At 48.3% G+C, this 15,059-nt stretch overlaps 1 protein-coding gene across 1 annotated transcript in view; it reads right to left on the bottom strand.

Moving 5' to 3' along the window:
• Positions 1-163: 163 nt before the first annotated feature.
• Positions 164-15,059, bottom strand: part of TMC2 (transmembrane channel like 2) — a 31,371-nt gene continuing 16,475 nt past the window's right edge. Inside the window, exons 13-20 of the mRNA XM_057431557.1 lie at positions 14,708-14,860; positions 13,139-13,267; positions 10,421-10,488; positions 9,474-9,713; positions 7,599-7,724; positions 3,963-4,041; positions 1,534-1,654; positions 164-417 (exon numbers count right to left, since the gene is read on the bottom strand). Coding sequence (XP_057287540.1) covers positions 164-417; positions 1,534-1,654; positions 3,963-4,041; positions 7,599-7,724; positions 9,474-9,713; positions 10,421-10,488; positions 13,139-13,267; positions 14,708-14,860 — 1,170 coding nt within the window. The remainder of the gene's footprint in view (positions 418-1,533; positions 1,655-3,962; positions 4,042-7,598; positions 7,725-9,473; positions 9,714-10,420; positions 10,489-13,138; positions 13,268-14,707; positions 14,861-15,059) is intronic.

Raw genomic sequence — 15,059 nt, 5'->3', positions numbered from 1 at the left:
AAGTGCTATTAAGCTTCCAAACACAGCTGGTTTAGACAGTGTTAGATAGAAACAGATGGTCACGAGTGGATGACCAACATACAGTAATCATTTCCTACTAAGTCTACAGCAGTTCATTACAGCACCTCTGCTTCCATGTCAAACAGGAGGAAGGTCACTGAGCTTATCGAGCAGCGTGTGGGTAGCAGGGCTGCCCTCTCCCCCTCGCAGGGATTGGTCCCAAGGGGTGCCCCCTTGGCCTGTGCTGGCCAGGGTAAGGTGCACGGACCCCCAGTGTCAGCGGCTGTGTCACCAGCACGTGCGGCGGTGGGGTGAACGCTGCTCCTCTCCCACCAGGCATGGGGCTGCCATCCAGGGCTGCTGCTTTGCCCTGTGTCCCGACAGGGCTGTTTCCATGAGGAGGCTCTCTTTTCTTGTCTAGAGGGAAGATGATGGATGTTAGTTTCTTGAGGGCAAGCGCTGCCTTTCTTCCTCTCCCCAGTGGCTGCTGTTTCTCCTATGGGCAAGAACTCCAGTGTGTGGGGATTAGTGTTTGAGTGTCTGAGTGAAGAAGCCATAACTAAGACCCTTAGCCCCTGGCCAACAGCCAGTATGTGCCTGAGCTGCCCGAGCCCTCTCTGCAGGTTCTTGCTGATGCATTTATAAGAGGTGACAGTCCTACCAGCCCTGCTGGCACACCTCCAGCCACATGGTGGTCATGGGTAATTGCTGGTTTTAGTCTTTATTTCCAGTGCCCCCACGATGCTGCCAGCACTGTTTCCATTTAAATGAGTACCCTGGGTCTTCTCTGAGGGGGATCTGTATTGGGTCAGCCTCAACTTTGCAGCTTGTCTTGGCCTCTCCAAGAAACAGCCCTTCTAAATGCGAGAGGGCTGTGGTGGCACTGGTCTGCTTTACTTGGCTGCATCAGGGTAAAATCCACATCTTTCACGTGTGTTGCACTGCTTCTCACAGAGGAGAGCAGGAGGCCCCGGGTCAGGGAATGGCTGGCTCAGACCATTCCTGGAGGATCTGAATTCCTTGAGAATGCCCAAACCCTGGTGCCGATGCCTCCTCCTGCAGCCTTCTGCCCAGCCATGGACCCCTGCAGCAGAGCTTACAGCATTTATTTGCTCTAAGGCCAACACAGTCCTATAAAAAGCTTCTGCCCCATTCCTAATGGATTCTTCCATGAAACCTCAATTTGGAGAAAAGTCAGTGCCTGGATCAGCTCATCAGCCCAGAAACAAGGCTGGAATTCCAGTACTGCTCCTAGAATGAATTGCTGGTTCCATGACCGGCATGGTTAATAGCTGGAATATGAATCAGAACTTTGGACTACAGTTCCCACACTGTGATAAGCCTATGTGAGACATAATCCAGTCTAAAAACTTGGCCTTCCTCCATGGACTCTATAAGGGGACAAAATCTGTGCTAATTATACTTATCCCATCCCTTACAAATGTGTGTCCCTCCAGTTTCTCCATCCTTAGCCAGTCTGCTGTCAAAAGAAGCATTTTCAGGAGTGTTGGGGTGTGTGCATTTTGTTTTTACCTTCTCCTTGCTTGGGGTGACTTTCATTCTTTGTCCTTGGTGTAAACAGCTCCTCCAGGTCTTGCATCATGGGGTTAGTGCTGGCTTTGTTGTTTCTCTTGTTCTTCTCCTCTTCACGTTGCTGCAGCAATAAAAACCATTGGGTTTAGTTTGAAACTGTAGATCTAACCTGTGAAAAGGTGGCCTGACATCAGGGTTGGCCTGCCTAAGTGTGTGTTGATATGAATGTAATCCCTTTGCCAAGTTCAAGGTGCTGACCCTTGGTCTGGAGCCCAAGGGTTTTAGGGAAAGAAAGCAGGTCCAGGCAGGACTGAGAGCTTGGGAAGCGACGGCTCTGCTGCTGTTGGGGCAGAGTGCTTGCTGACAACGTGATGTAGGGGTGCCTGTGTGTTTCTGGAACTGCCAGTCTGCTCTCCCTGGGGATTTGGTTCGGTTTAAATGTGTGCCTCTTGGGAGGGAGTGCTAAGTGCCAGAGGAAGAGGAGGAAGGCGCAGCAGCACGGGGATAGGCTGTAGGGATGTCTGGTTTTACTTGTATACGTTTAGGTCTTCAGAAGACTTCCTTCTGGGTGGCAAGAGGAGGAAAATACCCCAGGGGCTGTTTTTGTTCACACTAAGGGTTCTGTATGGCGAAGGGAGAGGCTGCCTTCTCTTTTGCAGTGAGAAAGTGTGGATGGGATCCACTCCATCTCCATCTTCCCTCCCAGAAGGGTGCTCTGCCAATGGAGGAAGCTGTGTGCTGGGGCCATGGAATGCAAGGCAGTGGTTGTGGCCTTGCTACAGCCATTTGGCAAAGCTGCCAGACTTTGGGGGCAGCTGCAGCAGATCCTTCTGAGCTCAGCAGGTCATCATACAGGGGACTGTGGTGAGCTCCAACTGCTGACCACCCCTGCCATGACTGGGCAGCTCCCATCCCTTGCTCCTAAGCAGGGGGACTGTGATGCTCCTTTGGGCAATACCAGGACCTGCTTTGTGACCCCTGCTTGAGGGCTTGAGCTCCCTTAAACTGTGATCACAACAGGTTTGTGGAGCATGAAATGGACTACGTGCCCATAAGTCCAAGTGTGCTGTAGCACGTGTTCAACTCCTGCAATACTTGAGGATGCCTTGTGCACCAAGCCCTTATTTTAAGCCAAGTGCATGAGCACATGAACTATTCAGAAATTGATGGTTCTGAATTTGAGCATTTGGATTTAATTTATGTAGTCTCATTTCTCAGTGCTGACATCCTCACTTTTAATGTTGAACTGATCTCTGCTTTCTGTAATGTGTTGCTCTTCTCCTAAGGAACAAGGGACAGGACAAGAGGAAACGGCCTCAAGCTGCACCAGGGCAGGTTTAGATGGAGCTGAGGAACAATTCCTTCCCCAGAGGGTGCTCAGGCATTGGAACAGGCTGCCCAGGGCAGGGCTGCAGTCACCGTCCCTGCAAGTGTTCACACAGCGTGGAGACGAGGCCTCAGTGCCATGGGTTAGTGGTGGCCTTGGCAGTGCTGGGGAATGGCTGGACTGGGTGAGCTTAAAGGGCTTTTCCAACCTGGTTGATGCTATGATTCTATGTGCCATTGCTTCCATGGCTTGGACACTGCCCTGTATCAGTAAAGTGTCTGATACCAGGTTTTGGTGGCATTTTGTCTTTTCCTGATGCAAGACTTGGCACTTTGGACACATCTACGTAGTACAAAACAGCACAGGGTTAGAGACCCACCAGTAAAGCTCTGGGGTAAACTCATGCTGCCAGACCAGCACAGGCTCTGATAGCAGGACACCTTTGCTGTTTCTCATTGAGACACATTGTCTAAGCAGAGCTGTGTTTCTGCTGCAGGTATTCTGCTGCCAGACCTCATTCATATTGATTGAGAGGTCCCTGCCTTATAGTCTTCTACTTGTTGCATCCCTTCTCAGCTCTAGATATAATGAGGTCCAAATCCTACCCTGCTAATTTGAGTCATTGCATCTGTCTGTATCTTGTCTTTGCCTTCTGTCTGGCAGAGACAGTCACCAGCCTCCGTTGCAAAGTGCTTGGAGAATTACTGGTAAAGAACGTTATTGCCATGCTGTTATTTATGGCTCTTTGCTTTTCAGCTCATACAAACTCTGGCTGTGGTTCTGATAGGCTTATCATTGTCCCTGGGAAATCGCAGGCTCCAAAACATTACTTGAACTGCTTTTTGTAGGTGGAAAGTGCAGTTTAAGGGAAAACTCACTGTGGTTTTGATGTACAACATAGCAGCCTACTACAGGATGTGACCACTCGTTGCAATTAGCCATTAAATTCCATCAGAGACGACTGAACCAGCATAAAATGCCTCTCCCCCCTTGTGTTGCTTTCGTGTTCAGAAGCGAAGAGCAATTCAAAAGCACATGTTGCCCATCAAACTTGAGGGACATGGTAGTTCCTCCAAGATGGCTTTGCCAGGTCAATACTTACCATTTGCATCTTCTTCTTCAGCTCTGCGTTGGCGCGCTGGTATGCTTCAGCCACAGCGTTCAGGTAATAGATGGCAAGGCTACAAAAACAGATGTATTGCTGCAGTGACAGGGCCAGGGCAGAGAGAAAGTCCCATAAGAGGGAAGAGTTAACTTTCTGACTATAGTCTAACACCGAGTTTCCCCACAGGCTGTCTCCAAACTGCTTTTAGAGGCTCAAGGCTTAGGAAGAATCCCATAGCGTGGTCAGCTAAGATGGGCTGAGCCAGCCCAAGCAGCTCAGCTCTGCTCAAGCAAAAGGAAAGTGAGCATCCTGCCCTCCTGCCTCCACCTGGGCTGGCCGTGGGCTCCCTGTGCCAGCCCTGGTGAAACCAGGCACCAGCCTTGAAAACCAACTCTGCTGATAAAACACAGGGCTGAAAGGAAAACCCTGGCCTGGGTGACAAAGCAGGTTACACAGGGACCTTTGGAAAAGCCTAGGAAAACAGGAAAATGGTGGCAGAGCAGGGCCCTGAGCCCCCTCCTGGAAAGCATATTGGTCAAGGCACGGTCCTCCTCATTTCAGGAGCTTCCTGCCTACTGGAAAGGGGCTGTCAGGAGGGAGCAAAGACTGGAACTGAGGGAAAGCAGAAGCCAGGTCAGAGCAGAGCCACTGGCTTTGGTTTCAATCCCTTCTTCGGCAGAGAAGGGCATGTCAAAGGCCAGGGGAAAACTGAGCCAAGCTTGAGGGAGCTGAAAGGTGAGCCGAAAAGGGACTCTTCATCAGGGACTGCAGCAATAGGACAAGGGGTGATGGGTTCAGACTGAAACAGGGGAAGTTCAGGTTAGATCTAAGGCAGAAGCTCTCCCCTGTGAAGGTGCTGAGGCACTGGCACAGGGTGCCCAGAGAAGCTGTGGCTGCCCCATCCCTGGCAGTGTTCAAGGCCAGGTTGGACACAGGGGCTTGGAGCAACCTGGTCTGGTGTGAGGTGTCCCTGCCCATGGCAGGAGAATGGAACTGGATGATCTTAAGGTCCTTTCCAACACAAACCAATCTGAGACTTTATGAATCTATAAAAGAATAAAGGTTTCCCATAAGCTCACATGTGCTTGTGTGGCTTCAGCCCAGCTTCAGCATCCTCAAACCAGGCTTGAGGATTTTTGGCAGCAGAGTGCCAGATGCTGAGCCCATCAAGGCACCATGTCCTGGCATATCAATTTCCAGGTGGGAGATCAGGAAAGATGACCTCTCTTGAGGCTGTTTGCAGGGGTCTGTCTAGAGGGAAGACATTTGGTTTCTTTTGCCTAGTATTAACCCCAAAGTCAGTCTCGGTGATGTGGGCTCTCTGAACCTCAAAAGCATCTTGGAAATCATTGTTATTGCCTACCTGTCTGCACCACAGCACAAGCTGAAGAATTCCAGGGAGAAGGCAGGAAACTGAGGACTTACTGGGATGTAATTCCCTCAACTGAGAGGTTTCCAAGAGCAGAAAAGGACCCAAGCCTCAGGAAACATCCTTGCATGCGATCTGTGATTTCGTCTTGGATTACCCCAGGAGAAGTTTGTGTGCCCATAGACAGCAGCACTTCTGCAAGACCCTTGATGCTCTTGGGGCATGTAAGAGGTACTGCCATGGGGCTGTAGGTCTGACTTGTCTATGGGGGCAACCACTTCTTTTAGGGCTCCTGGTTGCTGAATGACTGGAAATCATAAGTATCTACTGTCCTCAAAGGCCACACAGTGTAGGTTGGTGGGAAATGGGGTGGTTTAGGTAGTGTGGATGTAGGGGGGGATCGCTCAGTTTGCAAAGAGATTCGGGGCAGAGACAAATTGGTGTCTTGAAGAGAGATGCACAGATAGGATGGCTGTGGTGTGGGAGTAGCCCAGACTGAGAAGGGGTGATAAAAGGTGTCTCTTCAACAGATCAGCTGGATCTGTGCTGTCCCCTGACCTGCCTGTCATTGAATCACAGACTATTTTGGTTTGGAAAGGACCTTAAGATCATCCAGTTCCAACCAGGTTGCCCAAGGCTCTGTAGCTCAAGGCAGGTAGAGGGATGACATGGAACTGTCAGTTTGGTTGGGATTTTTCTCAGTCTATTTCTTATTGAAATTTTGTAATGTGGGAACTGGGATTTGATTTGATTTAATGGTATTTTCTTCAGTGCAACCTATTCAAAGTGAAGGGGCACAGTGCCCAAGAGGCCCATCTCTATTGTCTGTGGCTGCCTAAAGAAGAGTGACAGAAGGCAAGCAAATGTAGTACACTCCCCAGCCCTCTCTCCCTGTCTCCCACTGTTTAGTCTGGAGTGTTCAGAGCTGCCTATAGAATTTGGTCCCAGCTTTCCCATTATTTTGATAGCTACGGAAACCTCAAGAACAATGCCAAAAATATGTGTTTAAAAAGAAAAAACTGCCCTGGCCTTAGTGCTGTGGAAGGATTTAAGTGGAGATTTAAGTGTTGTTTCAAAGCTGAAATGATCAGACATCATTGAAAAAAATCCATAGGACCATAGAATCAAACCAGGCTGGAAAAGCCCGTCAAGCTCACCCAGTCCAAACGTTCCCAGCACTCCAAGGCCACCACTAACCCATGGCACTGATCCCAGCCTGGTCCAATGCCTGAGCACCCTCTGGGGAAGGAATTGTTCCTCAGCTCCATCTAAACCTGCCCTGGGGCAGCTTGAGGCCGTTTCCTCTTGTCCTGTCCCTTGTTCCTTGGGAGCAGAGACCGACCCCACCTCACTACAACCTCCTCTCAGGCAGTTGTAGGCAGCGATCAGGTCCCCCTGAGCCTTCTCTTCTCCACACTGAACCCCCCAGGTCCCTCAGCCGTTCCCCATCACACTTGTGCTCCAGGCCCTGCACCAGCTCCGTTGCCCTTCTCTGCCCCCCCTCCAGCACCTCAATGTCTCTCTTGCAGTGAGGGGCCCAGAACTGAACACAGGATTCGAGGTGCAGCCTCACCAGTGCCCAGCACAGGGGCACAATCCCTGCCCTGGCCCTGCTGCCGCACTGGTGCTGATCCAGGCCAGGATGCTGGTGGCTTCTTGGCTGCCTGGGCACAACCTGCTCATGTTCGGCTCCATCAATCAGCACCCCCAGGGCCTTTTCCATGAGCAGTTTCCAGCCGCTCTTTCCCAAGCCTGGAGCACTGCAGGGGCTGTTGTGGCCCATGCTCTGTTATTCAAGCTGTATTATTTGGAAAAAGAAAAAACCCCACAAACCCAAACAAGCCCCACGCCTCTTCATAGTTGTGGAACACGTACGTTTTGAATGCCCTGTCTTAGCAGTGCTCCAAATGCCACCGGTTGTGACAGAAATTGCTTCTCCCAAAGGCATCAGGTTGGGACTGTCCATTTGTGTCCTGCTGGCTACTGAAGGTTTCTTGTAGGGAAGCTGTGACAGCTTTGATATCCATGAGGCCTCTTTCAGCAGTGTGCTTCATCTGCAAAGTTGTGCTTAATTGGGTCAGGTAACCCCATTTTGGTAAGTTGGGTTGGGTGAAGGTGAGGGGATAGTGAGCATGTGTCTGCCCTCATCTGGGTTGTCATCTCAGCAGAAGCTCTGTTCAGACCTCGCTAGGATCCCATCATTTCTCTCTTTTCTTCCACCTCCTCCCCCCAGCCAGGCATATAATATTGCAAGGAAAACTTACACCATGAGCAGAATTGCAGGTATGATCAGTCCTGGATTTGCCACATAGCTGAAGATCTTGGCAACAAAAAGTGGGAAATCGAGCTCAATGGTCTCTTGAATGACTTCATACATCCTTTTCTTCCCACTGGAAAGACAAACAGCCGGTTAGGGAGTATAGGTACGTCCTGGAGGGCCAAAACAGCTCCTAATCTAACAACACTAAGTAGCTTCCTCTGTCTTTCAGAGCATCAGCTGGTGCTTGGCCACCAAGGTTTTTAAACAGCCTTCATTTGAAATTATCTATTGGTGCATCAATTCCTCCTTGACCCCCATTGACTATGAGAATAATCTTTGCTAGACCAACTTGCTCTTGGAGTGAATACATTTATTTCCACACGTGGCTCCTTTATGAGCTCTATTTATCCCTCTGAAGTGTATAAAAATGTACAGATTGCAGATCCATCATATATTTCTACTCAATATTGTGTTAAAGATGGCCTTTTCATAGAGATGACTTTCCATATGCAAATTCCAGCTTTCTGAAATGATGAGCCAACTTGAAGAGCTGCTAAGGAATGACAGAAATAGCAGGCTGTGATTATTGCTTAATAGGAAACTCAGTGAAAAGAGTCATTTCAAACCGGATTGATAAAACAGATGAGAGTGTGATGTATGAAAGGAGAGCAAATCTGGAGAAGGCTGGGTTGTGTAATCGACCTTCTCTCCCCAGCATCCCTTTGGTTGTGAATTCACCCCTACAAAAGCTATTCCTCCTATTTAGGCTTGTGGCTCCTGGGATCTTGCAGGAAGGTGTCCTGATGGTGGGAGTCAATAAAGGCAAACTTGGCTAAACACTGTCCCAGCTTCATTAAGTGCCTGAAGCTCAGGAGCTCTCAGTAAAGCTGTGCCGTGTGCCAAGGGCCCGAATCGAGCTCAGTGGCTTTTGAAGGGTTGATAGGGAATTGAAATCACTGTTTCACATTGCAGATTAGTCATCTCCAAATGATAACGGATGTACAGCGAGTTTCTTGTCAGATCTTTCCACGCTGCTCATTGACACCTGTCCTTGTTCTGGAGCTGAGGGAATTTTGGTCTCTTGCCTTCTCCTCTGAGCTTTGAAGCTTCCTGTTGTCATTCCCCATTAGCAAGTGGATAACCTATCTTACAGAGACAACTTGTTCCAAGCTGGCTTCTTGCTGAGTCAGGCTCAGCAAGCCCAGGAAATGGCATTACTCAATCAAATTAGACTTTATTGGTATGTTAATCCGGTCCACTGAATGCTCCGTGAAGTGCTGATCCTGTCCTAATTAAAACCCAAAATAGGCATTTTTCCTTTTTTTCCCCTAAAGATGCAACTCTTTGGGCTCAGACCTATCCATTTCTATTTTTATTCTACATATATTCTATCGTATTTAATTCTAATTTATTATTATGGCATTTTTAGTCTCCATTTACTGAATTTGACACAATTCAATATGTAAAATGCATCTCATGCTGGAGGAGCTCTTGGCTCTGTGGAAGGTCTTAGAAAGAGTTTTTAGTCTGTTTTCCTCCCATAGTGTTCCAGATAACCTTAGAGGTGTTCCTGTTGCTTTTTTGTACTGGGGGCTGCACCCTGATGTCCCACCCCTACTTTCCCTGGTGCTTTCATCGGTGTGTGTTAGGAAAACACCAGGAATCATGCAGCAGAGGAGCTTGTGCACCCAGTGCAGAACAGCAGCCAGGAGCTCAGAGCCAGTTCACTGCTCCCAGGTGACTGTTTGCACCCCACAGTGGGGCATGGCCTATTGATAAGGATTTAACCAGGTGGAGAATGGAGGTATTTCATTAACTTCATGAACATAATCCCACATATCACAGCACAACAATGGCCTTTATGGTGTGTTGCTAGTACCTGAACGGTCCGCAGTCAAAGGAGGGAGGCAGGGACATGATGGTGTAAGCCACGGGCAGGAGGCTGAGGAACAGGATCAGCAGCAAAAGTCCCATGTAAAAATTATTAGACTTGGATGCTTTGAAGACTCGTTCATGAGGGACATTGCTACTCATAACAGCCCAGCACTGAAAATACATGGAGGTTAATAAGCGCAGCACGTTTATACCCACGAGCCCTGGTGCGTAGAAGGATCCCATCCTGAAAAGGAAAGAAGAAGGAAAGGAATTGGGTTTTGACAGGCTGGAAGGAAGGTTTTTTTACTCTCAGAAGGAGAAAAACAAGTTTTCATGCTGTGAAGTTTGCCCACAAATGAAGTCTGACTATGCTGGCTTGTGCTACCCCTCTGCTTCCGAAGGAGAAGCTGCTTGCATCCATGTTTGGGTAAGGTAGCCAGGCATTGAGGACCAGTGAGATCTCTGGTCCCTCAGTGATTGCAATGAAAGGTTTTGTCAGTTTGTGAGAAAAAAAAATCTCTTGGAGATAGCTTGGGCAATGCCAGGTGAATATCATGAGTATGGAGATACCCCTTAAATCTGCAGAGATGCTGTAGTAGGGGACCAGGCAGAAGTTATCAATCCATGGCATGAAACCTTGCTCCCAGAGGAGGTGAGGGTGCTTTGTGCTGTTGCCTATTGCAGCTAGTGCTGCTACAGCAGGGCTTAGCAACTCCTGTTTGCTCTTGCTTGGGGCAGTTTTGGGATGTGCCCCTCCGTGCCTGCCCTTGCATTGATGTGGAAGCTTGCAGTGCCTCCAAAACCCTTTCTGGTTTCTGCATAGGAAGCCAAATAGAGAAACCAAACCCCAAAGGTTATTCCAGCTGGTTTGGAAGCTTTCTAACTCCACTTGCAGGTGTTCTAAATGATGCAAAACACAAACAAGGAGGCGGGGGGAAGGAAGTATCTTACCAAATCATTCCCTGGTTGAAGACCAAACCCAAAACATTGCCGCTTATGTCAAACTCTGCATAGGATGGCTGCATGAGGAGAGAAAGGAGAGTGCTGTTGGTAAGGGTACCTGCTATTGTTTGCTGCTGGGTATAAGGATGCTTATTTAAAGCTAGTGTGAAGGGATTTCTGGGAGGGCTCCTGCTGAGTGCATAATGCTTGAGTGACCAGCAGCAGAGCAGTGAAAGCAAAGTTGGAGCTATCGTGCTCTGGGCTGCTGCTTCTCTCTTGGCTTGCTGAAAATTGCAAGGATATATGGAAGTGCTTAGGATTGCTCTGTGTTTCTCTCTCCTTTCTAATACAAAACCATCTGTGAGCAAAGGAACCACGGCATGGGACTAGGTTTTAACACTCCAGCTGCTGTATCTGGCTACAAACCTGCAGTTCTACCCTATTGAATGTTTGAATGGTGATAACGAATTGCTGGAGGGAAACACACCACCAGATGCATCCATGTCCCCAGCTGTAGAACACAGAGGGCAGAGGGAGACAAATCTGAGGGAATACATGACCTGATGGGTACTGAGTGTTATTTTGCTCTGTGAAAGCAAGCAGTCAAGATATTGCTTTGTATGCAGCAGCCTGCCTGACGTGAGTGCCAATGGTGCTATGTGCAGAACAGGCTGGTCTAACCTATTGGCAGCATTTATTTCATACAGCGGTGTTCTGCTAGGTTTGCCTATGATGAAGTTATTGTTTCTTATACATAGATCTGCTTTTTTTTGCATGCAAAACTCAGTTGACTTTTGGTAGATGGAAGTACATGTACATTTTTCTTTTATATTTTATTGAAAAAGACTCTTTTTTTTTTTACTGTGATGCAGAAAACATGGTTCTAAAAAGTGATGGGAATATGTTTGAAATTTCCTGTGCAGGATGTCACAATGTGCACGTACATAATACTGTCAGTAGTTCATCAAGCTGAGGCTTAAGATGTTTGTCTTTTATGATGAAAACTGGAAAGGAGCCTGGTCAGAGCCTTGCTTCGCTGACTGCTCACAGCTTTGGGAAGGCATGGGTGCAAATACTGGTTTCTTTGTTCTTTTGATTACAGTCCCTTTCTACTTCAAATCACAGAATCATAGGATGGTTTGGGTTGGAAGGCACCTTAAGATCATCCATTTCTAACCACAGGCAGGGACACCTTCCACTAGACCAGGTTGCTCCAAGCCCCGTCCAACCTGGCCTTGAACACTGCCAGGGATGGGGCATTTACCATGTCTTTGGCCACCCTGTGCCAGTGCCTCAGCACCCTCACAGGGAAGAACTTCTTCCTTAGATCCAACCTGAACTTCCCCTCTTTCAGTTTGAACCCATCACCCCTTGTCCTTTTGCTGCAGTCCCTGATGAAGAATGCCCCTCCTGCATGTGGTTTGTCTCAGTGCAAAAATCACCTCACAGCCTGTGTGGGCTGATGCCAAATGCCAGGGAAAGGAAAGAAGGAAGCATGGAATAATCCCTAAAGCAGGTCTTTTAAATTGCATTGAGAAGCGGAGGATGGATGTCCAGGGAATGTTTGGGGTCTTTTTATACACCAAGGAGTGCCTGCAGGACAGAAGAGACTTCCAGCTCTTTGTACAATGGTGATCTTAAAAATGATGAAAACCCCATGTGGTATTTCTAAAGGTTGTGCAGAGGAAACATCTTATAAAAGAAATACTCCAAGGCAGCTAACAAAGTGAGAGGAGGGCATGGCCCAGAGGAGGAAACCAGAAGCTTCAATAAGACTTTGATCTGTGAGCACCCATAGTGGGAACAATCTCACGCTTCTTGGTTGCCAGGAAGGTTCTCCAAGCTCTAACATCTCTCAGCCATCTTGGGAAGCATCCTCTGCCTTCCCTAGAAGAAATGCAAAGAGCTCCACAAGCAGCAAAATCCCTGTTGTGCCTCAACTGCCCTTGCTTGACCAGGCCCCTATAGATACCTGCAAAGCCCTCCTCGTTGCTCTTCCCCAGACCCCTCTTGGAAACCCTCCCAGTATGAGAGCTCGGGCAGCTGGTGCACTGCTATATCTGTCATCTTGCAAGGTATTTCCACCTCTGTCTGAATCCATCTGGTTTTGTCACTTCTTAGGGGAAAGAATGGTTTTCCCCTCTTCCCCCCTGTTATTTTCTTCTGTATTTATGCTGCTTCAGTACTGTCTGCTTTGGTAATGCAGCATTTATGAATACCAAAGAGTCCAGCGCTATTGTGTGTTATGCGTACATGAGAGGGGAAGGAAATGCTCCTTGCTCCATTGCAGACAGGAAGGTCTGGGACTTTGAGAGGAGATACAGAACACCCCAAAGGTTTGGGGTTATAAAAACTGAATGAACATCAGATTAACTTCTTTTAAGCTCAGTGTTTTAAAGACCTGAAGCTGGGGAGAGAACTGCATTTTTGTAGGGTTCTTTGGGGATGGAACTGGTTGATCCAAGGTAGTGATGCAGAGCCTACCTACATCAAGTGAATGGTCAGATAAGACTGGAGGATCACTGTAAGCATTTAAAACAGTGTTCTAGGCCAGGTTGGACAAAGCCTTGGGTGACATGGTTTAGTGTGAGGCAGGGGAGGTTGGAACTGAATGATCTTAAGGTTCTTTCCAACCCTAACTATTCTATGATTCTATAAAACCAATCTATTTGTAGCATTTGACCAAATGGTTACTTCTGTCTTCTCAGCTATAAGGCACAGACTTACAAATCCAGCTTCTAGGTCCCAGCACCAACAGTAATTCACAAATCTGACAAAACAAGCTCGGATGAAGTCTCCCACCAGGATGGTTATGTAGGTCACCAGGATGTCGGACACAGTGAGCCTTACAAACTCCTGTGATTTAAAACAAGGAGAAAACATTCAGCTCCTATAATTTCAGCAGTGCGTTTGGGACTGTGGTTTTGTATTAAGCTATTTGACTTTATATAACAGTAACCTTCAGAAAAGCATGCCACGAGCAAAATCCCTGCTTGTTTTCAAACACCCAGCAGTGCCTAAGCTTTACTTCTGTGTTTGGGAACCATGAGCTCCGTTACAGCCGTTAGCCCTGAGAGTTGCTGTTAGCATTATCGAATGCACTACGTGTTGTGGCAGCACATACACTGGGAGCAGAATGTTAATGCTGCAATAATGCTGGTGTAAGACACACATACACCAAGGGTAATGTTGATTGCGCATGGCTCTGCTGAGGCTCAGCTCCGTAACCTAACATGGACTGGCTCAGTTGTGAACAAGAGCCGTGAAGAAGTGTAGAGAAGGGAGATGTACAAGATAAGAAGGGTAAAATTGCAGGCAGAAGTAAGACTTGTAGGATGGAGACAGCTGGTCCCAAGGATTCAAATGGAAACACACAAGGAAAGGTTTAAAAGTCTGAGGGGATGAACTAAGGATCGCTTGTGATCCTTAGTTTGAACTGAGGATCAGTTGCTCCAAAGGGGCATTGGTGGCTGGTCTTTCCCCTACTTGACTGAAAAGCACTTAGCTTGTGAAGACCCATTGGGTGTACCCAGCAATGCACAGCCTTGCAGCTTGGTAAGCCTGTGGTATCTAAGTCAGCTTGTGCACAGCCTGGCTGCAGAACCTCTTGGTGCAAGGTGAAGGTTGCAGGGTGGGTTTGTGGGGTGAGAGTCTGAGGACTTGAAGGCCACCCTGCATGCATTTCAGGGGTTACTTCTGCTTAATTCTGCTCTGATCCCATGGCCTTGGGATGTGTCAGGAGCAACCTTGAGGCATGCCTTCCAGTTGGATTTTAGTCGCGCTCCAAAGCTGTTCAGCATCATGAAGTGCAGCAATAAGTGGAGAAAACACCTTTGCTTCAGAAGCACAGCGAGGATCCAAATGAAACCCCAGTGCAGGCATGGCTGCAGGATACCTGGCCTTTTGTGCTCCTCATAGCACGTGCCACAGAGCTGTGTGTGCTCCCAGATGGGGATGTCACCACCATGGCTTGAGAACTGTGCCCAAGGACTTACACTGCCTTGTGGCCAAGGATTTACACTGCCTTGTTGCTGCTGTATGAGTCAGGAAAGGAGATGTCATTTGCAAGGAAAACTTCAAGCCTGGAAATCAGAGACTTATGGAATCTTGGAAATGACCTTTAAGCTCATCCAGTCCAACCTTTACCCAAGCACTGCCAAGGCCACCACTAACCTATGGCACGAGGGCCTTGCCTACACAGTGTGTGAACACTTGCAGGGATATGTTAAAACATAAACCACCCCTTCCCACCACCCCAAACCAGCCCAGAGACTTACTACATAACAGTTTTCTTACAATGCCGACCGTTGTCTCCCAGCAGGGTCCCCTGGGTACATCTGCAGGATCAAGGGGAGGTGGGGTGGCACTGCTGCTGTTCCCCATGGATGAGTTATGGTGGCCAAGCAGCGTCCAGTGTGTGATGTTCTTCACCACATCCTCTTCAGCCAGCTGCAACAGAGAACCCCCCCCAGCCAAAACTATCAGGACATAGGGGTGCCAGAGGACCCAAGGCATTGGGTTTCCCCCTCATCCCTACCAGTTACCACTTGTCATATAAGCATCTGCTTACAACAGAATTACAGTGCTGGCAATAGTACAGAAACTTCCCTTTTGCCAGGAGCAGGGAGGAGCAGCAGCTCTTCCAGAC

This window comes from Pezoporus wallicus, unplaced genomic scaffold (assembly GCF_028554395.1).
Source record: "Pezoporus wallicus isolate ANWC-B61680 ecotype Strahan unplaced genomic scaffold, APGP_CSIRO_Pwel_v1 scaffold_11491, whole genome shotgun sequence".
Lineage (NCBI taxonomy): Eukaryota > Metazoa > Chordata > Aves > Psittaciformes > Psittacidae > Pezoporus > Pezoporus wallicus.
Note: the sequence above shows the minus strand (reverse complement) of the source record. Positions and strands in the feature narration are given on the sequence as shown.